Source organism: Chanos chanos, chromosome 10, assembly GCF_902362185.1.
Source record: "Chanos chanos chromosome 10, fChaCha1.1, whole genome shotgun sequence".
NCBI lineage: Eukaryota > Metazoa > Chordata > Actinopteri > Gonorynchiformes > Chanidae > Chanos > Chanos chanos.
Genome location: NC_044504.1, coordinates 24,489,655 through 24,511,446, shown reverse-complemented (window position 1 = coordinate 24,511,446; position 21,792 = coordinate 24,489,655). Strand labels below are relative to the sequence as shown.

At 39.8% G+C, this 21,792-nt stretch overlaps 1 protein-coding gene across 2 annotated transcripts; it reads left to right on the top strand.

Moving 5' to 3' along the window:
• Positions 1-2,687: 2,687 nt before the first annotated feature.
• LOC115822255 (myosin heavy chain, fast skeletal muscle-like) lies at positions 2,688-15,793 on the top strand. Of its 2 annotated transcripts, none has more exons than XM_030785995.1 (39): positions 2,688-2,894; positions 3,006-3,149; positions 3,231-3,387; positions 3,480-3,507; positions 3,602-3,716; positions 3,936-4,028; positions 4,115-4,178; positions 4,717-4,815; positions 4,902-5,005; positions 5,091-5,229; positions 5,308-5,426; positions 6,089-6,238; positions 6,319-6,489; positions 6,597-6,891; positions 7,054-7,133; positions 7,237-7,324; positions 7,403-7,520; positions 7,604-7,727; positions 9,382-9,518; positions 9,908-10,163; positions 10,258-10,500; positions 10,587-10,763; positions 10,851-10,996; positions 11,085-11,175; positions 11,278-11,667; positions 11,770-11,896; positions 12,061-12,179; positions 12,339-12,535; positions 12,635-12,818; positions 12,903-13,068; positions 13,435-13,559; positions 13,683-13,991; positions 14,087-14,290; positions 14,385-14,510; positions 14,598-14,768; positions 14,910-15,014; positions 15,119-15,214; positions 15,322-15,453; positions 15,773-15,793. In XM_030785995.1, the coding sequence occupies exons 1-39, from the start codon at positions 2,688-2,690 to the stop codon at positions 15,791-15,793; spliced, it is 5,817 nt and encodes a 1,938-aa protein (XP_030641855.1). The 2 variants fall into 2 exon arrangements, with proteins under 2 accessions (XP_030641855.1, XP_030641854.1); XM_030785994.1 differs by having other exon boundaries at positions 6,597-6,903.
• The last annotated feature ends 5,999 nt before the right edge of the window (positions 15,794-21,792 follow it).

Here is a 21,792-nt window from a genome sequence, read left to right as displayed (position 1 = left end):
TTACTGTAGTACACAAATACTTGTTATAGTTTTTTTTGTTTGTTTGTTTTACATGTTACAGAGATGAAATAATCAGTTAAGTGATGGAAATGGACTTGGATAAAATTATATCATAATTAAAATTATAACTACGATAATAAAATAATAAAAACTTTAATTACAATCGTACAACAGCTCACTTAAATAAAAGATGCAACCTCATTATTTTTACCATATTCTGCAAAGATTATTGTCTCACCAAAATTAACACATCTCAGTGTATGTATTATTTTATTTGAAAGTCTAGAAATCATGTAACTGTAACTACTGGAAAACGGACATAAGAAAAGTTTGGTGAAAATGTGATTGTGACTTCCTAAAAGACCCTAGATTGCTTATTATTTATGACTTATGGTACTTTATTGGCAAATTAACAAACAAAACACAGACATAGCCATAAATGTCATAGCTGTGATTGGCAGTCTGTTCTCCCCAGGAATAGTATGTGGTAGCAGTATGGTACCACTTGGAAGCCTGACAGATGAGATATTGGCAAGAGCAGCTGCAGTAATACTGGTATGCCCTGAGAATTCCTCACAAGTCACAAGAAACAGTGGACACTGAACCACCTGTTTTTCCTGCAGCATGAAAGAGGAAGTGCAACAACTGATCCTAAGTCCTCCTGCTTTCCAAATGAAGAGAGACAAGTCACAATTAATATACTGTATACCCAAAGAGATTGGGTGCATTTGCTATCTTTTAATATAACATCTGATGAGTACAAAAAGAGGAATCGAACAGAAATTAGCAAAACAAATTGCATATAGTGTATGTACTGAATGAGTTATAGAAGCTGTAGATTTTAATAAACTCAAATATCAATAAGAAGGTATAATTACTCTGAATGAAGCAACTCAAAAACTGTTTACAAGTAAGCGGTGTGTAAGCAATGAATTTTTATGTACTTAAATGAACATTTCTGGTGATGTGAACAATTTCATATTTATTGCATGGAGGGGATCAAATAAATAAAACCAGTAGTAACTACTCAGGTGAATCAGAATTGGAATACAGAATCGGAATATGAATGTCGCACAAATTAATTTAATGGTTATCTTTTAGCCCTACCAAATAGAAATAATAACAAAATGATCCCACTTCAGATGTGGCAGATGACGCGCTCTTCAAAATGTGTTTATTCTTACTTTGCTGTGTACTACAGTATTTGTTTCCTGTTTGTTTGGCCTTTTGCAGTTATTAAAATTTTAAGTTAGGGTTAGGGTTCTGGTGGTGCTGAAGAATGGAGACATCTCATTCAGGATGTCTGAAGTCCACCTTGCGATCTGAAGCTGCTGTTAGACTGCTAATACACAAAACTGAGCAAACTATAAATTTTTACATCTTTCTATCCCCGGCAGTATTTGACAGAAAAAGAGAAAGAGTGCTATAGAAGACACCATTGGAAAATCTGGCCTATGATCAAGATGATGATAATTGGAAAGTATTGATCTAAGAACAATGAAGACTTTACCACGTTGTAAAGGTACAGTTCATTCTCCCAAATGACAGAAATATATGAGAGACATTCTACATCATATGACTGTCTAATGCTCTACCCCTAGGAGGATAAAAAAGTAATGAGTATAAACAACCAGTATTTATTTGTCTCTAATGAGATCTGACTTGTATCCTAAGGAACTGGTAGTGATGTTTTATTAACAGTTTCATAATATGCTGAAACTGAATGCTTTGTTATGAATAAAAATGACAACTGACCCTTTGAGTATGTGCCCTTGGTGTTAGAAGATGAAACTGTGAGTTTTTATGGCTTCAGAACAGTAACCCGTTGTGTTGTCATCTTGCATATGCACCAGTTGTTAACCTATTAACCTTATAAGCTTAGGTGTGGAGTTGAACAATTCACCACATGCCACTCCAGCCAAAATAAGATGTCTGTGGTACAATTTCTTTTAGTATTTTGAATGACTTAGCTTCAGAGACCCATTGTAGCACCTATCATTTTACAGTTGTGATACAACAGTGCAAAGGCCCTTGACCCTACTATTTCTGCTGTCATCTATTCATTACCCTTGATAAGTCTACAGCGTAATTCTGTCTGATCATTGTTTCTCAGTGTAACAAAGATACGTGACAAAACAGTGTCACACATGGGGGCCAGGCACATATCTCAACAAATCAAAGGTTAAACAAGGAATCTCCACATTTAGATTCTGCACAGTCAGCACAGTAGTGCTAATATAAAGACTCCTGTATAATTCACAGGAGTGTATTGTAGAGACGACGTTGTTCAAGCTTCTGGTGAGGAACTGTGCTCTGTTGTTTTGATGTTTCTCAATCCAAATATTGTGCTTTTTGTCATATTCATAGCTTATAAATGACTTTAAAATATGGATTGTGTTAAAGATATGAAGGAATTGGTGATCCTGTTTCTTTTTTTCCAGCTTTGGTTTATAATTTTTGCAGAACAATAAAAGAATTGTTGGTATTAACTGGTGCTATTTCAAAGGACAAGGGCATTTAACCTAATCCTTGAAAATGACCTTACCTCACCTTATCAATCAACAATTAACTTTGTTTCAGTTTGGCAGTTTCATGTTTTGTTTCATATAGAATATTTTACCTGTTGATGAGCCTGATGACTTAAAGACAACAAAGTTTTTTTTCCATTACTGTAGTGAGCCGCCACCATGAGCTCGGACGCGGAGATGGCCATTTATGGCAAGGCTGCCATATATCTCCGTAAGCCTGAGAAGGAGAGAATTGAGGCACAAAGCAGGCCTTTTGATGCTAAGACTGCCTGCTTTGTAGCAGATGTCAAAGAGCTGTACCTCAAAGCTACAATCAAGAGCAAAGACGGTGGCAAAGTCACTGTTACTGTAAATGACACTCAGGAGGTGAGGTTTTCTTTTTCTTTTTATTCTTAAAACCAACCTTAAAATACTTGACATATAGAAAATAGTATTGAGAGATTCAGTATTACTGATATTAGATGTCCACTGTCTCAGGAGAGAACTGTTAAGGAGGATGATATAACCCCGATGAACCCTCCCAAGTTCGACAAAATTGAGGACATGGCCATGATGACCCATCTCAATGAAGCCTCTGTCCTGTATAACCTCAAAGAGCGTTATGCAGCATGGATGATCTACGTATGTGAGCGATAAATGTAAATAAATTACCAATTGTACACATTAAGATCCACATTCAACACATGTCCTTTGTCATTTCAGACCTACTCTGGACTCTTCTGTGCCACTGTAAACCCCTACAAGTGGCTTCCAGTGTACGATGCAGAAGTGGTGTCTGCCTACAGAGGCAAAAAGCGCATGGAGGCCCCACCCCACATCTTCTCTGTCTCTGACAATGCCTATCAGTTCATGCTTACTGGTGAGATTTAATTTTGAAAAAAAAAAAAAAAAACTCAACCTATCAGATATCATGTATTTATGGAACAACACAATTATTTTTCATATTCACAGATAGGGAAAACCAGTCTGTCCTGATCACGTAAGTGGCTCTATTTCTGAAGTTTTTAATCATAATTAATATTCATAGCAACTTCATTTCTTTATTCCTCCTTTTCATTTCACTTCTCTTCCAGTGGAGAATCTGGTGCTGGAAAGACTGTGAACACCAAGCGAGTCATCCAGTACTTTGCAACAATTGCAGTGTCTGGAGATAAGAAGAAAGAATCTACCACAGCTGGAAAAATGCAGGTTACAACAATCACTGACACATGGATTTTAAAAGAGTCAGTATACAGATGGACAAATTCTCATCCGCTGGCAGTATAAACAAGTATTTTCCCTTATGTCCAATCATAGAAAAGGCAGACTTTACATGACCAATCTGAGTAAAATAATCAGATGGAGCTGGCCAACAAAGTTAAGGCGAGTTCATACTGAAAGAGTGCTCAGGAAATTCTTGTGTTCTAGGGATCCCTTGAGGACCAAATTATTGCTGCCAACCCACTTCTTGAGGCATATGGCAATGCCAAGACTGTGAGAAATGACAATTCCTCCCGATTTGTAAGTATTCCATGAAACATCATTAAAAAATTAATTCTGTGATGAACTCGAGATTTTAAGAATTTTAAGAATGTTGTTTGAAACAGGGTAAATTCATCAGAATTCACTTTGGCACAACTGGAAAACTGGCTAGTGCTGACATTGAGACATGTAAGTATGTATTTTCATCCCAACCAGAACAAGCAAAATGAGTCCATGGACAGGCACCACAGCTGAAAACATAAGCAATAGTCATTGGAAACTAGTTTAGAGCAGTTCAAATCAGTGCAGTGGGAATTCATATAATATTAAAGATGAAGTCCCTAGAAACACATTGACTTGGTTTACTTCTGTTACATGACTATGATAGAAAATGTTGAACTCAAATCATACCAGCATCTTAACTCATTAAATTTCAAGGTCAGTACAGGTCTTGCTTTTTTTTTTATAACATATTGCCATTATGTTCTTGTTATGATATAACCTGAAAATACTTTCTGATATATACACAAGTATGTCTGAAAAATAAACACATTTATAAGAAAGATTTTATCCAACTGTCCCTTTTAACCTTTTTAAAATTAGGCATGGAAAGTCTTATTGCCCACTTCTGTACAAAAAGAGAACAATAAGACAATAAGAAGCTAAAATAACTCATGTAAAATAGCTAAGAAAATTACTAAAATGCTTTTTTATATTTTGTGCACAGATCTGCTGGAGAAGTCTAGAGTCACATTCCAGCTTCCAGATGAGAGAGGCTACCACATCTTCTATCAGATGATGACCAACCACAAGCCTGAGCTGATTGGTATGTGTAATCAATGTATCAATTCTTCTTTGTGTAACTGGAAATTTTAATTATGCCAGTTTTAAACCTCTGTTCTCACCCCACAGAAATGACGCTCATCACCACCAACCCCTATGACTTCCCCATGTGCAGTCAGGGTCAGATTTCTGTAGCCAGCATTGATGACAAGGAGGAGCTGGTTGCCACAGATGTGAGTCTACATTCTATAAGTGATCGTTGTTCAGCATATGTGTTAAATCTCGTATCCTCAAAAATGTCTTCACATTTGTTTTCAGACTGCCATTGATATTCTGGGCTTCAGTCCTGAGGAGAAGATGGGCATCTACAAGTTGACAGGTGCTGTTCTCCACCATGGTAACATGAAGTTCAAGCAGAAGCAGCGCGAGGAGCAGGCAGAGCCTGATGGCACAGAAGGTGAGTACAAATGTTTTAGAGCTGCTTGACTACCTTAAAAATAGATTTTAATTGGCTAAAAAATACATTTTCCAACAGTGGCTGATAAAATTGGATACCTACTGGGGCTGAATTCTGCTGATATGCTGAAGGCCTTGTGTTATCCCCGAGTGAAAGTGGGAAATGAGTTTGTTACCAAAGGCCAAACAGTTCCACAGGTATTCTAAATGATGTTAACAATCAGTTGGATAACATCATTTAGCACTGGTGTTAACACACAGCCAAAGAATCTAGACTTGGTTCACACAGATGGCAACTCTGAATTGCTCCAATCATCCACTTTTGCCTTACCATTCATATACATTTTTGAAAGTGACCCATATCAGGTATCGTTGTTGTCTGTCCTCCATTCTCAAATGGCTCCTATGCAAAAATAAACAACAAAATACATCATACTTTTGCAGCAACTTAGTCATATTAACTCTGGAATTCACTGGCATGGTGGTTCTCGACCTTACCTTGTGCTTATATTTATAGTGAAGACAATTGTAGAGTAAAAGTCACTGTTTTACTGTTCTAAATAACTCCTACTGGTGCCTCTGTGCTGTGAGATCTATGGATCTGTTAGGTAAGCCAGAAGTGGTGGGAACTGGACACTGGAAGTATTCAGATCATGTAGAGGTTGTCTGGTTTAGAACTGGATATTAAACTGCCTGAAAATATGGCCACAGTTGGAACTGAAAAAATGCAACTGAAAGTGCTTTTTGTTATAAGCGCATCCGATTTGTGTCACACGTGATTGAAAATATTTGAATTTGCTCTTTTTTAGCTGCAAAGGGAATGTAATGTAAGTTCTTCATTCCTGTTCAAATGATTTCAGGTCATCAACTCAGTGATGGCTCTTGCCAAGTCTATCTATGAGAGGATGTTTTTGTGGTTGGTGGTCCGTATTAATCAGATGTTGGACACAAAGCAGCCAAGACAATTTTTTATTGGTGTGCTGGACATTGCTGGTTTTGAAATCTTTGATGTAAGTAGTGTTCTCACTGATTAAAATATATCTCTGCCAATGAAAGTGTTCATACTTAATGAAGGGGCTTCCACTATCAGTTCAACAGCATGGAGCAGCTTTGCATCAACTTCACCAATGAGAAACTGCAACAGTTTTTCAATCACCACATGTTTGTCCTGGAACAAGAGGAGTACAAGAAAGAGGGCATTGAATGGGAGTTCATTGACTTTGGCATGGACTTGGCTGCTTGCATTGAGCTCATTGAGAAGGTAAATTTTATGTGGCAAATACTGCAGTCCTTACATTTTTGAGACTCAGTTCCATTTAGTCTCAAGCTCATCCTCACTCATTCCACTAAGCTCTACATTTCCAACAGCCCATGGGTATCTTCTCCATCCTTGAAGAGGAGTGCATGTTCCCCAAGGCTTCAGACACAACCTTCAAGAACAAACTCTATGATCAGCATCTTGGCAAGAGCAATGCCTTCCAGAAACCAAAGCCTGCCAAAGGCAAGGCTGAGGCCCACTTCTCACTGGTGCACTATGCAGGCACTGTGGACTACAACATCAGTGGATGGCTGGAAAAGAACAAGGACCCTCTGAACGAGTCTGTGGTTCAGCTGTACCAGAAGTCCTCTCTCAAACTTCTAGCTCATCTTTATGCCAATGTTGGTGGAGCTGAAGGTAATTCAGATCAGAGTAACTATAACCGTTATTCAGTCATAATAACATTTATACACATAGCCCACGAACAAATGCATGATTACAAGTATTCTCTGAAAACTGGCTTATCCTCCTCAACAAAGGACTGTCCATATTTGCTATATTTGTTAGCTGAGAGCAGCGGTGGTGGTGGAAAGAAGGGGGGCAAAAAGAAGGGTGGATCAATGCAGACTGTTTCCTCTCAGTTCAGAGTAGGTGATAAATGACATTTGAAAAGTAATAAGAAATGGTACATATATAGTGCTAATTTAGCTTGTGTAAATCATTCATGTAATTCAACATTTCTCTCTGCAGGAGAACTTGGGCAAGCTGATGACGAATCTGAGGAGCACTCATCCGCACTTTGTCCGCTGTCTGATTCCTAATGAGTCTAAGACACCAGGTTGAAAAAAGCAGCGCATGCAGAATAGTGAAGAATACATGGCATGTAATGAGGAAAACTGACTGTTTCTTTTGACAGGTCTCATGGAGAACTTCCTGGTTATTCACCAGCTGAGGTGTAATGGTGTTTTGGAGGGTATCAGAATCTGCAGAAAGGGCTTTCCGAGTAGAATTCTATATGGTGACTTCAAGCAGAGGTATTTTCATGCCCTCTATAACGTGTCTATTGTAATCAAAGAATTTGTGCAAAATTAAGTTACTGTTACATTTATCTCAAAAGGTACAAAGTACTGAACGCTAGTGTGATACCCGAGGGTCAGTTCATTGACAACAAAAAAGCCTCAGAGAAGCTGCTTGGATCAATTGATGTTGACCATACACAGTACAAATTTGGGCACACAAAGGTAAGGGGTGAATTTTATCCTGGCCTAGTCTGGCCTCACACAGATAACCTTGATCTTATTTTCATTGGAATCACCAGTGTGGTGTACACTCAGTGGCCAATTTATTGTGTAGGCAAAGTTTCTTTCTATTCTTGTCTCCAGAACAGCTTGAGTACTTCAGTGCAGGTATTCTACCCCAAGGAGGGTCACACAAGTAATGAATATAAACAAATGGTATTTACCAGTCCCTGAGAAGTCAGGACCTTTCTACAGAGTTGTTAAACCATACTGTTGTGATATAATCACACAACTGCTGCAGACTGGGGGAGTGGATATATTTATACTGCAAATAGCCTATTACATCTCATACCAAAGATCTAAGGTGATGTCTGGGAATTATGCAGATCTCGAAGTGAAGCCGATTCACTGTTTTGTTCTTGGAATCATTCTGAGACAATTCATGCTTTATAGCATGGTGCAGTTTCTTGCTTGATGTTTCTGTGTGATGAAGGGTAAAAATCGCGATGAAGGGACAAACATGGTCAGCAACAATGTGCAGATATGCTGTGGTGTATTCAGAGCTTGTTTGATTGGTTTCAAGAGACACTGGATATGCCAGGAAGGCAGATCATCATCAGTGTAACATTCACAACAGGCAGGATGTTTCTATGACATAGCTCTGACATCTGCATAAAGAATCAGGAGCCAGGATTTGTAATAGTAATTGGCTTTTCAATAGTAAATTGTCCAGTGTTTGAGACTGCTGGCCACTCAAGTGGCTCCCTCTTTTCTTTGCTCACAGGAGTGGAACCTTGTGTGGTTGACTGTAATTATAGCACAACCATGATGAGTGTGGACTGACAGCTTTTGCTCTGTGGGAAGTTGTACTGCACAGCACTGCTGCACTCCAATATTATTTACCTGTTTGACTGACTAAATGTTATCTGTCACACTATTCATAGCAAATACTAGACAGAGTTGAGTGTGAAAAGCCCAAGTTGGTGACCATTTCTGAGACAGTAGAATTGGCACACATGTGTCACAAACACATGAGAGAGCAGGACGGAAGTGCGGAGTAGCAGGGTGTTTAATCAATGAATGCAAAAAATACACAGGATGGAAAACAAACCAGACTTGGGAAGACACAGGAGCACAGGAGACAGACAGGGTACCCAAACAGAGTCAAAGACTAGACTACAGACACAGGAATATCTAGCTTAGAGCTGTAGCACTCAGAAATCACATAGAAAGTGAAGACTTTGTGAGGAGGTGCAGAAACAAAAGAGTTTTTAAAGAGAGGGGAATCAGAGATAACAAGGTGATTACAGGTGAATAGGATGATGAGATGACAGGCCAATGATTAGTAGGCTGGCAAAGCAGATCTCTGAGTGGCTGGAGTTGTTGTGGGAGGAGATGAGGTCGTCACAACATGGGACCAATGAGCATGCCATGCTCAAAGTTGCAAGGCCACTCATTTTGCATGTTTTAACATTCCAGTGAATAGATCCCTCAAAGTCTGTCTGTCCGCTGTATACAGCGAGTTCTCAAGATACTGTCTGTGGGTGCAGTGTATTTTTTATGAACAGGGTTGTGTGCCTAATAAAATGACCACTGAGTACAAATATAATTAAAGAGTTATACAAATAAATGGTGAATTACTTTCCTCTCTGAAAAGGTATTTTTTAAAGCTGGTCTGCTGGGTACCCTTGAGGAGATGCGAGATGAGAAACTGGCAGCTCTGGTCACAATGACTCAGGCCCTCTGCCGTGGATTCCTCATGAGAAAGGAGTTTGTGAAGATGATGGAAAGACGGCAAGTAGTCTGAATCATTGCTTTATAAATAAACTCTAAATTAATAGCATATACCAAGAAGAGATCAGCCTGAATACACAACTTTAAACCATCCTGATAGATTCACTGATGTGTGAGGAACACAATGTGTAAGCTTGAGGACACATGTGCCTCTTTTCATTCATTCGAATTCAGCAATATTTTAGCCGCCTGTAAGGTCTTCAAAATACCTTTATATGTACCAGGTATTGCTGGAATTCAAACAACAGAACCTGTGGGCAAAATCATTCACTATTACACATGTTATAGCTCTCCACCTGTTCAAGGTTTGTCATAGGTCATTATATAATCTGAGTAAATGATACATTTAAAATCACTTAAATACAGACCCTTTTGTATCTCATACACAGAGATGCCATTTATACCATCCAGTACAACATTCGTTCCTTCATGAATGTCAAACACTGGCCATGGATGAAGGTGTACTACAAGATCAAGCCTCTGCTGAAGAGTGCTGAGACTGAGAAAGAGCTGGCTAACATGAAGGAAGAATTTACCAAATGCAAGGAAGATCTTGTAAAAGCAGAGGCCAGAAAGAAAGAGCTAGAGGAAAAAATGGTCTCCTTGCTGCAGGAGAAGAATGATCTGCAGCTGCAAGTGGCATCTGTGAGTTATGAAACACATATGAGTAATGAGAAAATCTTTACACATAGTTATATCTCAAAAGAGAGCATTGTTTCTCTAATTATTTCAACCACAGGAAGCTGAAAATCTGTCAGATGCTGAGGAGAGATGTGAGGGCTTGATCAAGAGCAAGATCCAGCTGGAAGCAAAACTTAAAGAGACAACTGAGAGACTGGAGGATGAGGAGGAGATCAATGCTGAGCTGACTGCCAAGAAGAGGAAACTGGAGGATGAGTGTTCTGAGCTGAAGAAAGACATCGATGACTTGGAGCTCACCTTGGCCAAAGTGGAGAAGGAGAAACATGCCACAGAAAACAAGGTATGGGGGTATTTAGGGAAAAAAATCTCTCACACCTTAATTTTGTCAAGTATAACTAACTAAACATATTTTTCTAATCAACACAGGTCAAGAATCTGACTGAGGAGATGGCTGCTCAGGATGAGAGCCTTGCCAAGCTCACAAAAGAGAAGAAAGCCCTCCAAGAGGCACACCAACAGACTCTTGACGATCTTCAGGCAGAGGAGGACAAAGTCAACACTCTGACCAAATCCAAGACAAAGCTTGAACAACAAGTGGATGATGTGAGTTCATAGACTTTAATGTCATACTGTTGAATATTTTATGTCCTCCTATGCATTTTATAATTTGAAACTGCCAAATTTATTCAGCTTGAGGGTTCCCTGGAGCAAGAGAAGAAGCTCCGCATGGACCTTGAGAGAGCCAAGAGAAAGCTTGAGGGAGACCTGAAACTGGCCCAGGAGTCCATTATGGATCTGGAGAATGACAAGCAACAGTCTGAGGAGAAGCTTAAGAAGTAATATAGACTTTTTTTGCTGCAAACTAACTATATTGAAACTAAAATAGTGTTGCAGTTTCTTTAGAATGGTATTTTGTTTTTCTAGGAAAGACTTTGAAACAAGCCAGCTTCTTGGTAAGATTGAAGATGAGCAGTCTTTGGGAGCCCAGCTTCAGAAGAAGATTAAGGAGCTGCAGGTAAATGACCACTTTCATAGAGTTCAGAAATATGAGTCAGATGAAACACACAAACAAAAAATGCTTCCGATTTCTTTGTAAATCCTTTCTTTGTCACTATAGGCCCGCATCGAGGAACTGGAGGAGGAAATTGAGGCTGAGCGAGCTGCGCGTGCCAAGGTTGAGAAGCAGAGAGCAGATCTCTCCAGGGAACTTGAGGAGATCAGTGAAAGGCTTGAGGAAGCTGGAGGAGCAACTGCTGCTCAGATAGAGATGAACAAGAAGCGTGAGGCAGAGTTCCAGAAACTGCGTCGTGACCTTGAGGAGTCCACCCTTCAGCATGAAGCCACTGCTGCCGCTCTGCGCAAGAAGCAGGCTGACAGCGTGGCAGAACTGGGAGAGCAAATCGACAACCTCCAGCGTGTCAAGCAGAAGCTTGAGAAGGAGAAGAGTGAATACAAGATGGAGATCGATGATCTTTCCAGCAACATGGAGGCTGTTGCTAAGGCAAAGGTACAGTGATTGACTAAATAAGTGAATAAACTGAAAAAATGTACAGATTAGAGGACACTCATAAATTGTATGTATAAAAGAATACATTGCCTGTCTTAATAGGCAAACCTTGAGAAGATGTGTCGAACCCTGGAGGATCAGCTCAGTGAAATTAAGACCAAGAATGATGAGAATTCGAGGCAGATCAGTGATGTAACAGCACAAAAAACAAGACTTCAGACAGAGAATGGTAATAATATTAATCCCTGTGATTATGTGACATGCCACTTTATTTAGGACACTTGTTAGAACATGATATTTTACTCTAAAATATACAAACTTTTCCAGTAATTTATGTCTGACCTCAGTCTAAACAAATCCACTTACCTCTTACTTTTTGCGCACTTCAAACAGGTGAGCTTGGGCGTCAGCTGGAAGAGAAAGAGGCTCTTATTTCCCAGTTGACTAGAGGCAAACAGGCCTTCACACAGCAGATTGAGGAACTGAAGAGACAGATTGAGGAAGAAGTTAAGGTAAAAGAAAAGAATATTAGGATATCTTACTAATTAAATGCATATTTTAGTACATTTAAAAGTTTCTTCTCTTTAGGTAAATATCTAAAAATGCAGTAAAGGAGTTTCACTTATCTAATGTTAACAGTAATAACTGTCCTGCTTCAATGCATTTTATAGGCCAAGAATGCCCTGGCTCATGGCCTCCAGTCTGCCCGCCATGACTGTGACCTGCTCCGTGAGCAGTTTGAGGAGGAGCAGGAAGCAAAGGCTGAGCTACAGCGTGGCATGTCCAAGGCCAACAGCGAGGTTGCTCAGTGGAGAACCAAATATGAAACTGATGCCATCCAGCGCACTGAGGAGCTTGAGGAGGCCAAGTAAATGTTACCCTTCCAGCTTGTACACTGCTTATCATTATTTAAAGATTAGATATTTGATGGTGTGCATTCCATAACACAAAATGTAACTCTCAACAGGAAAAAGCTTGCTCAGCGCCTTCAAGAGGCAGAGGAACAAATTGAGGCTGTTAACTCCAAGTGTGCCTCTCTGGAGAAGACCAAGCAGAGACTACAGGGTGAAGTGGAAGACCTCATGATTGATGTGGAGAGAGCCAATGCCTTGGCTGCCAACCTCGATAAGAAGCAGAGGAACTTTGATAAGGCAATTACCAATCTTGAGCTCCTCACATAAAGTAAACAATAATAAAATTACACAGATCTGACATTTTACAATATCATTTTAAAGGTTTTGGCTGAGTGGAAGCAGAAATATGAGGAAGGCCAGGCTGAACTGGAGGGTGCCCAGAAAGAGGCTCGCTCTCTCAGCACTGAGCTGTTCAAGATGAAGAACTCCTATGAGGAGGCTCTTGATCACCTGGAGACAATGAAGCGAGAGAACAAAAACCTGCAACGTAAGTAAAGCCCGTTTAAATTTAAATGCAACTTAAGAAAAATTAAAATAAACATATAAACCATTAACTAAAATATTAAAAACTGATATCAAATTAATGTCAGCAAGACAATTATCATGTTTTTCTTTTTTCTGACATATGAAGAGCAAAACAGTTACTTAAAAATTGGGGTGTTTTGAAGAGCCCTTTGTCTCAACTGAATATTTAACAATAATCAGTGAAAACTGTCAGTTACATGTTTCTTTAGAAATAACACAGCTTTAAAACTGTATTCTAAGATGTTGTCATCTGATGCCTCTAGAACATGTTAGTTACAGCACTGTATATAAGCATAGATTAAGACACATGTTAAACTTCTATTTGCAGAGGAAATCTCTGACCTGACTGAACAGATTGGTGAGACTGGAAAGAGCATTCATGAGCTGGAGAAGGCAAAGAAGGCAGTAGAGACAGAGAAGGCCGAGATCCAGACTGCTCTGGAAGAGGCTGAGGTGAAATTAATTTTCAAAGACCATTTGAAGTTGCCATGTTACGGCAGATAAGTAAAACTCAGTTCGTGATAACGTAGATTGTACTTGACTGTCTGATATATTTCCACTGATCGGTCCTCACAGGGAACCTTGGAGCATGAGGAGTCCAAGATCCTTCGTGTCCAGCTTGAGCTCAACCAGGTTAAGGGTGAGATTGACAGGAAGCTGGCAGAAAAAGATGAGGAAATGGAGCAGATCAAGAGGAACAGCCAGAGGGTGATTGAGTCCATGCAGAGCACCCTGGACTCTGAGGTCAGGAGCAGGAATGACGCCCTGAGAATCAAGAAGAAGATGGAGGGAGACCTCAATGAGATGGAGATTCAGCTGAGCCACGCCAACCGCCAGGCTGCTGAGGCCCAGAAACAGCTGAGGAATGTACAGGGACAGCTCAAGGTAAGTGTATCTGTGTTCTATTGTTGTGGTATGTTTCCTTGAGTGTTTTCACAACATGGCTTTTAAATTTACATCTATGACCGATTTATCATTAGGATGCCCAACTGCACCTTGATGATGCCCTGAGAGGACAGGAGGACATGAAGGAGCAGGTTGCTATGGTTGAGCGCAGGAATACTCTAATGTTGGCTGAGATTGAGGAACTTAGAGCTGCCCTGGAACAGACTGAGAGAGGCCGCAAAGTGGCTGAGCAAGAGCTGGTTGATGCCAGTGAGCGTGTCGGACTTCTTCACTCACAGGTAGTCATTTAATTAAACCACTCCAGTCATTAAGCTTGAAACTATTTGAATTAAATGAATACTATCAACTTATTTTACATTCTAATGACTCTAGAACACAAGCCTTCTGAACACCAAGAAGAAGCTTGAAACTGACCTTGTGCAGATCCAATCAGAGGTGGACGACACTGTCCAAGAAGCAAGGAATGCTGAAGAGAAAGCAAAGAAAGCTATTACTGATGTGAGTGTTTGAAATTGAAATGTCCTCATAGTCATCTAAATTCCATTTTGATCTGCTTCAATTACATATAAGCTGTTAACAAATTAGGCTGCCATGATGGCTGAAGAGTTGAAGAAGGAGCAGGACACCAGCGCTCACCTGGAGAGGATGAAGAAGAATCTGGAGGTCACAGTCAAAGACCTGCAGCACCGCCTGGATGAGGCTGAGAATCTGGCCATGAAGGGTGGCAAGAAACAGCTGCAGAAACTGGAATCCAGGGTAAGAAACTCATGTGTGCAGTGACAGCTCGAGAAGAACTGGGAAGAGAAAAGAAAGTAAGCAAGAGAGATAGAGAACAATGAAGGATTGGTGAATGAAACAGGATGCATGGAAAGACTACATCCATTTTGTTTTCTGAAGGTTCGTGAGCTGGAGGCTGAAGTTGAGGCTGAACAGAAACGTGGTGCAGATGCTGTGAAGGGAGTCCGCAAATATGAGAGGAGAGTCAAGGAGCTGACCTACCAGGTATGAATAATCTGTTTCACGACACTCACTTGTGTCTTCAGGAGAGTCTTGACGAAATTACAATAAGTATGATAATTTGATGACAATAATTATTTTGATCTTAGACTGAGGAGGACAAGAAGAATATTACCAGACTTCAGGATCTGGTGGACAAACTGCAGCTGAAGGTCAAGGCATACAAGAGGCAGGCTGAGGAAGCAGTAAGTTATATCTACCTCAGAAATCATTAAATATGTAGCCATGACAAGAGCATGACTTTTTCTGACACAAAATTCTGACAAAGAACTAAAACATTACAAACATTTAGGAGGAACAAGCCAACACCCACCTGTCCAAGTTCAGGAAGGTGCAGCATGAGCTGGAAGAGGCTGAGGAGCGTGCTGACATTGCTGAGTCCCAAGTCAACAAGCTCAGAGCCAAGAGCCGTGATGTTGGAAAGGTATATGGAATACAGACATCTTAATAATGTAATCTACTGGACTTGAAACTTAATCATTTATAGTATATTTCTTATAAAATCATAAAAAAGGTCAGCGATAGTCGTATGTAATGTCAGCAAAACATACAGTAATGCACTCTTAATTTCATTAAATGTATTACCTTAATACTAAAAAGGTATATGTTTACTGTTAAAAACTGGTAAGCATCCATAAGATATTGAAGGTCTGCAGTGAGAAATTAAAAGAGAATTAGATGAGAGGAAAGAGACGGTAAGGATAGAAAATTAACAGCATCTTTTTTTTCTTTCCCCTGACCAGGGCAAAGAAGCTGCAGAGTAAGCATGCACTGGACCTCTAAAGTCTTTCGAAGATCATACAATGTGATCCTTTGTGAAAAAGTCTTTCAAGTGAATAGTACTTGAAAATAAACAGATGATGGAGTTCATTTGTATCATTTTCTGTCATTTTAATGAGGAGTTTACAAAATGCTGCTCATCACCACTTGTAAACATTTCAAACAATGTCATCTTAGAATTTTGAAGAGCTGCAAGCAATAAAGTATATCTTGACTCACATATTAATCTGACTTGTAAAGTATCATGACAAACATTACAGTGTTGGCTGAGTAACAAAATCTTTAAAAAAAGAAATGTTTACTCCAAAGTTTGACAAATTGTTTTTATGACAGCTGATCATTCTCGTTTGAGAATCCTAAAAACTGCTTTCAACAACTAATGCATTTTACTTAATTTCAACAATAAATGTAACTCAAAATCTTAATGCAAAATCCTCAAAACTGTCTACTACTATAGCTCTGAATTTACCTCATCACTCTTTGCTTTATGCCACCACCTTTGAAACAAGGTCTACATAGAATTTCTGCTTTTTCAAGCAAACTTTCTGTTCTTCACATTAACAAGTTACCTTGAACAATTTCATGTGAAAAATTTCTTTTCTTCTGCTTTTATATCCTGACATTAGACACACATCTTCAATTTTTGATCTAGACCATATTAAGACGGGTCACTCTTGTCCCATTTATAGAGACCCATTTCTCTCCCAAAGGGAATCCATGACAGGAAAGGGAGCAAAAGTGAAAGCCAACAACCTAGCTATTAGCTTAATTGTATGAGTCAAAAAAGGACGGACAGATGTTTTCAAGAGTGTAGGTACATTCCTCATGCTCAGTGACTTGCTGCTAGGCGTTGCAGTATCTCACCAAGTTGATGAGAGCATTGCCTCAGTACTGTGCAGTGGAGGGGACTATGCTGATGGGTGGGGGGAAGGTGAGTTGGTCCTGGCTGGTGTGAATGGCTGCAGCAGTAGGAATACTAGAGATATGGTGCAGGGCATACTGGCTCGTATCAAATCTAATAATGGATAGACTTAGTTCATTAGCTCCATCTAGATGTGTATCCGTCTCAGGGCAAACCATCCTCCCATATCCAGCCATCTCTTTCATGCCAAGCCAGACATCCTTCACCTTGTTCTGTTGTTAATTTGATTATAATTCATCCTTGTAGCTGGTCTTGCAATCTTTGATTTTCTTTCTTTGCTCAGACTGGATCTGTCAAACCTCTACATGGTATTGAGATCGAAAGGCCCCCTTTATGGCAGTGGCAGCTGGAGAGCTGGAAACAGAGGAAACACAACCTCACCTTTTTATCTATCATTAATTTCAACCTGTTCTCATTAATCCGCCTTGATTAACAATAAAACCTACGATTCGCAGAACAATGAACACAAATCGCATAAATAGAGTAAATGATTACCAGTGTCATATCGTGATAGTATTATTTCTCTTTACTGAACTGTTTAACATTTGTTATATCCACATGTTCTTGTTTGTGGATATTTGTACTTTTCGCTCTTTCGCTCTTCTGAAGCTTGTTTGCTATAGTGAAAGCTACAGTGTGAAACTGTTTAACAAGGATGATGATTATCTGAATACGTATTGGAAAACTAATCCCTCCATGTGTTTTACATTGTAGCTTTCTTGTGTTACGAAATTCACATTTAAAAAATGGAAGTAAAGGTATTGCAATCAATCAATCTCAGTTTCTTAGAATAAACTTTTAGGTTAGAAAAAACAGGATCTTTTATCTGTATAATGCATCAGCATTGAGTGCAATGCACAATAAGGTTTACCACACAGGCCTCAACTAGTTTCCAAAATACAGTAACTCTATCACAAAATGACGTTGATAATCATTTACTGTGTTTACGCGACTGGTGTTGATTGTTCTGCAAGTTGTTAGTTTTATTGTTAATCAAGGCAGATTAATGGGAACAGGCTGAAATTAATGATAGATTTAAAGTGAGGTTGCTTATTTAGTTTCCAGCTCACCAGCCACCACTGCGTTAAGGCGTTAAGAAGGGTCTTCAGGTCCTTAGTCACCCCTGATTTGTTGATGGGATAACATAATGGGTTTTTTTGTTGGTGTGGTGTTATCATCACAGAAGGAAATGTAACCAGTGATGCACTGTGTCATCCCCATGCACCTCTTAGAACAAGTCCTGGTCCACTGCTTCAAAAGTTCCTCAGTGCCTCTGCAGATGCTTGGAACCATCCCCTTACAGCTCTGGTAGCCACAGGTTGCTGTTGCACTAAGGGCTTCTACACAGGGAAAAGGTGTGCCAGTTCCGGCCTGATCTTCCAATCTGAGAGAGGGCAGTGGAACTGTAGGCTTTCTTCACATTGGCATATCAAGATATTTTCTCTGGGTTTGATGAGAGCAGTAGGCTTACGTTTTCCATAATAATTGAGATCAGAAAAGTTGTGTAGCACTGTTTCCTTAACTGTGCTCTTTTTACTCCTTTGTATCCCCTTTTGTGCCCTCTTATCTCTTTTGGCATCCTGATGTAATCCCTGTTCACAAACAGCACTCCCCTTGGTTTGTCATAATCTGAGAGCTTGCTTTTTCTCTCAAATGTGAGTAAAAGGTATTCTTTATCTAAGACACGCAAAGCCAAAGGCCTTGTGTGGCTTGGGTATATCTAGGTGTGAGAAAGTGTTGTCTTCGGTCAGTCTGTAACATCAAGACCCAGCCACAGCAACATCTTGTGCGCAAGGATTGGCTCGTAAGGAATGGCTCCTCTAGTCAGTCAGTAACATCATGACTCAGTCTGGGTAACATCGTGTGCACAGCATACGGGAGAGTCTCCTCTTCTCTCCTCTCCGCTCCTGTTTCAACTGTATCATCACTGAACTCCAATAAAGAAGACTACTGCCAAAAACCATTGTTATGCTTCTTTATTATTTTTAATGATCAAAACATTGAGGCCCAATAGAGAGAAAGATGAGTCAATGAACAAGGAACAGGTGCAATTGATTTATTTATTCTTGACTGATTTAGTCTAGGGGGTGGCACGGTGGCACAGTGGGGAGCACTGTCGCCTCACAGCAAGACAGTCTCAGGTTCGATTCTCAGCCGGGCGGCCAGGGTCCTTTCTGTGTGGAGTTTGCATGTTCTCCCTGTGTCTGTGTGGGTTTCCTCCCACAGTCCAAAGACATGCAGGTTAGGTGAATTGGAGACACTAAATTGCCCCAGGTATGAATGAGTGAGTGCGTTTGTCTGTGTGTCTGCCCTGTGATGGACTGGCAAACTGTCCAGGGCGTTTCCCCACCTTTTGCCCTATGAGCGCTGGGATAGGCTCCAGCACCCCCCACGACCCTAAATCAGGACAAGTGGCTTAGATAGTGAGTGAGTGATTTATTCTATGCAACTGTTTGCGGCTATCAAAACCTTAGGTAATCGATGTGTTTGATTAAGTTAACTACATGGTTGTTGTGAGAACACCTGTGATCCCTGATCAGTGATGCTAGCTATGGTTAGCTTCTGCTCACCTTGTGAAATTGGTGACGCATTGGCTAAGTGTCTTGCTTTGTAGTCCTGTTATTTTTTGCTGTTAGCTGAGAGATAGCAATAGACATATTTTAGAGATATAATGGGTCTAAAGTCTATACGGAGATGACATACACATGCATTTTATTGAACAGAATCGAATGGGGGTAAAGCAGTTATTTAGCTACCATGGGCATTATTTTGTTGATTTTCCAAAACCCCATTACTCATAAGGAATATGACAAACCAAAACTTGCAAAAATGCTAATTCGCAGCACACAAAAAGATGACTGTCACTTGCACATGCTATAACACATAGATATAGAAACTTCTCCATTTCTGCGCTATAACAAGCATTAAATATCTTTAAACAGACTCTCGCTGTGAACTGCCAGTTGTTTCCAGTTACGTAAACTCACTGATGGCTGTCAAGTGTTGACACATGCTTGGTACACATCGGGCAGGAATAAGCCATGTTTCCAATTATTCAGTTATGCGCATGTCCAGAACGGAACTCGCTTTCTGCTGTCAAGTTTTCAGTTTCCACACTGTAAAATGTTCACATATGCATGGTACAAATCGGGCAGGAATAAGTGGCGTTTTCGCTTGCGTAATTATGTGCATTTGCAGACCGCAATGGGCAGCCTGGATCAGGTACTTACGCTAGGTTTCCACTCAGCAAAACACCTTGCGAATTTCACACTTCATAATTTCTCTCTGGGGGCATGGTCGCAAAAACAGCAAGCAAGTCACCTAGCTGAAAAGTTCAAGTGCGTCTATAGTGGTCTGTATGCCGCGACCAAAGCTGTTGAGAGAGAGTTTTTTTTTTTTATTGCTATGGCCTCGATTAAATTCATGTAACATGTAAACAACAGCCCTGCTGATGTAGAAACAAATGGTTGCCCATACGTCTTTTAATCATATACATGTTTTCATGCAGCCATCTAACCATCTTGGTCAGACTTTTGATGCTCCCGCTTCTCTAGAGTGTCACATACCACACATATCACACACTGAACTGATTGGTTCTCGTGTGGTTCTCATTTGCATAAAGTTGAGAATTGCCATCTCAATTTCGCTTGCCATGGCAAATTCACTCCTATTTCAAACAACCAGAGCAAACAGAAGCACGTGGCAATACCAAAACAAACAAAAGCACAAGGCATGAAATACACAGAATGGCCAGCAGGCCAATGGCCAAATTCCCCAGTCCTGGCAGAAGCACTGACAGTCAGATTGTCTATTGAAAAGCTTTTAAAATTTATGCCACATTTATTCATTCTCTTCTCTTTGTACATTAGACAGTGACATAAAAACGTGTCAGAGTATAAAGGCTGCCGATTCTCTCCCGGGATTTATTATTATTATTATTATTTATTTTCTCATCCTAAACTTTTTTTCTCTCTCTGACAAGTCAAGGGGTGTTTGCCTGGAACAGGGAGGGGGAACAAAGCCTGTAGGATAGCTTATGAGAACATTTTGATCATGTAAAATCAGCGTTTTAGAAATCAAAAAGGTAAATTCATAAAAACAAACAAAAATAGATGCGTCAATTTAAAATATTGATGTCGACACTTTTTCATGGTCAAACTCATCAATTACATCAACTAATCACTGTAACCCTATTTACATTGGCATTTTGGGGTCTTTGGTATCATATTCCAATGTCATTATTCCTTAATTAGCTAGTTATAGATTAAGAGTTATTATTTTACATGTAAAAATTGCTTGCTGCAGAGTATGATAACTTATGTTGGTAAAATAAACTATTTCGGTTCCATCAACTATGTACTCATACTATATGAAACTTCCCCAGGAGCGCTGTATAAGTATTTTGGAGCTGCCACTCATCCCTGATACTTCCCCAAGTGCCAGTGACAGTGATGATCTTGCCACTGTACATTCAGCACTGCAATCCACCTCCTCAGCTGATGATAATACAGCAGGTGCGATTTCAACAAGGGTAATTTTTCCAGATCAAGATCTCACAAAAGGCATGTTTTATCCCTATGGATAAACCATGCCTTTTATGAGATATTTTTTGTTGCTAACAGAAGGTTACATTACCTTTTAATATGAAATTTAACATGGCTAGCTTTTTTAATTATTTTTTTTCATCCTTGGTCCATCCTTCTCTGTAGGCAAAGACTTTTCTGCACCTGCCTCCACTGATCCTCCTGTCTCTTAAGTGTCTGTTTCAACCTCAGCTGATGTGGATGGTAAGTTAACAGCACAGCAACCTTTGTATTTGCTCAGTTTACTGTAGAATATCCTGAGATAAATATTTCTAATAATATTTCTAATTATAATTCTAAATTTCATTCCCTTATAGGTACTTCTACTTCTGTCATCAGTGAGATTGATCTCACATCTACTCCCTCAGCAGCATCCAACATCCAAATGATTAAGGATTGACAATAGTCAATAGTATTGGTGGTGCCGAGGTGGTGGGGGACCCCCACATCGAATTCTGCTTAGGATTCCACAAACGCT

Bases quoted from the DNA above. Each gene is read 5' to 3' on its own strand.
- LOC115822255 (XM_030785994.1), top strand. From the start codon at position 2,688: ATGAGCTCGGACGCGGAGATGGCCATTTATGGCAAGGCTGCCATATAT. The intron at 4,179-4,716 runs GTAAGTATGTAT...TTTTGTGCACAG, and splicing joins TAGTGCTGACATTGAGACAT to ATCTGCTGGAGAAGTCTAGA. The intron at 9,519-9,907 runs GCAAGTAGTCTG...TCTCATACACAG, and splicing joins GTGAAGATGATGGAAAGACG to AGATGCCATTTATACCATCC.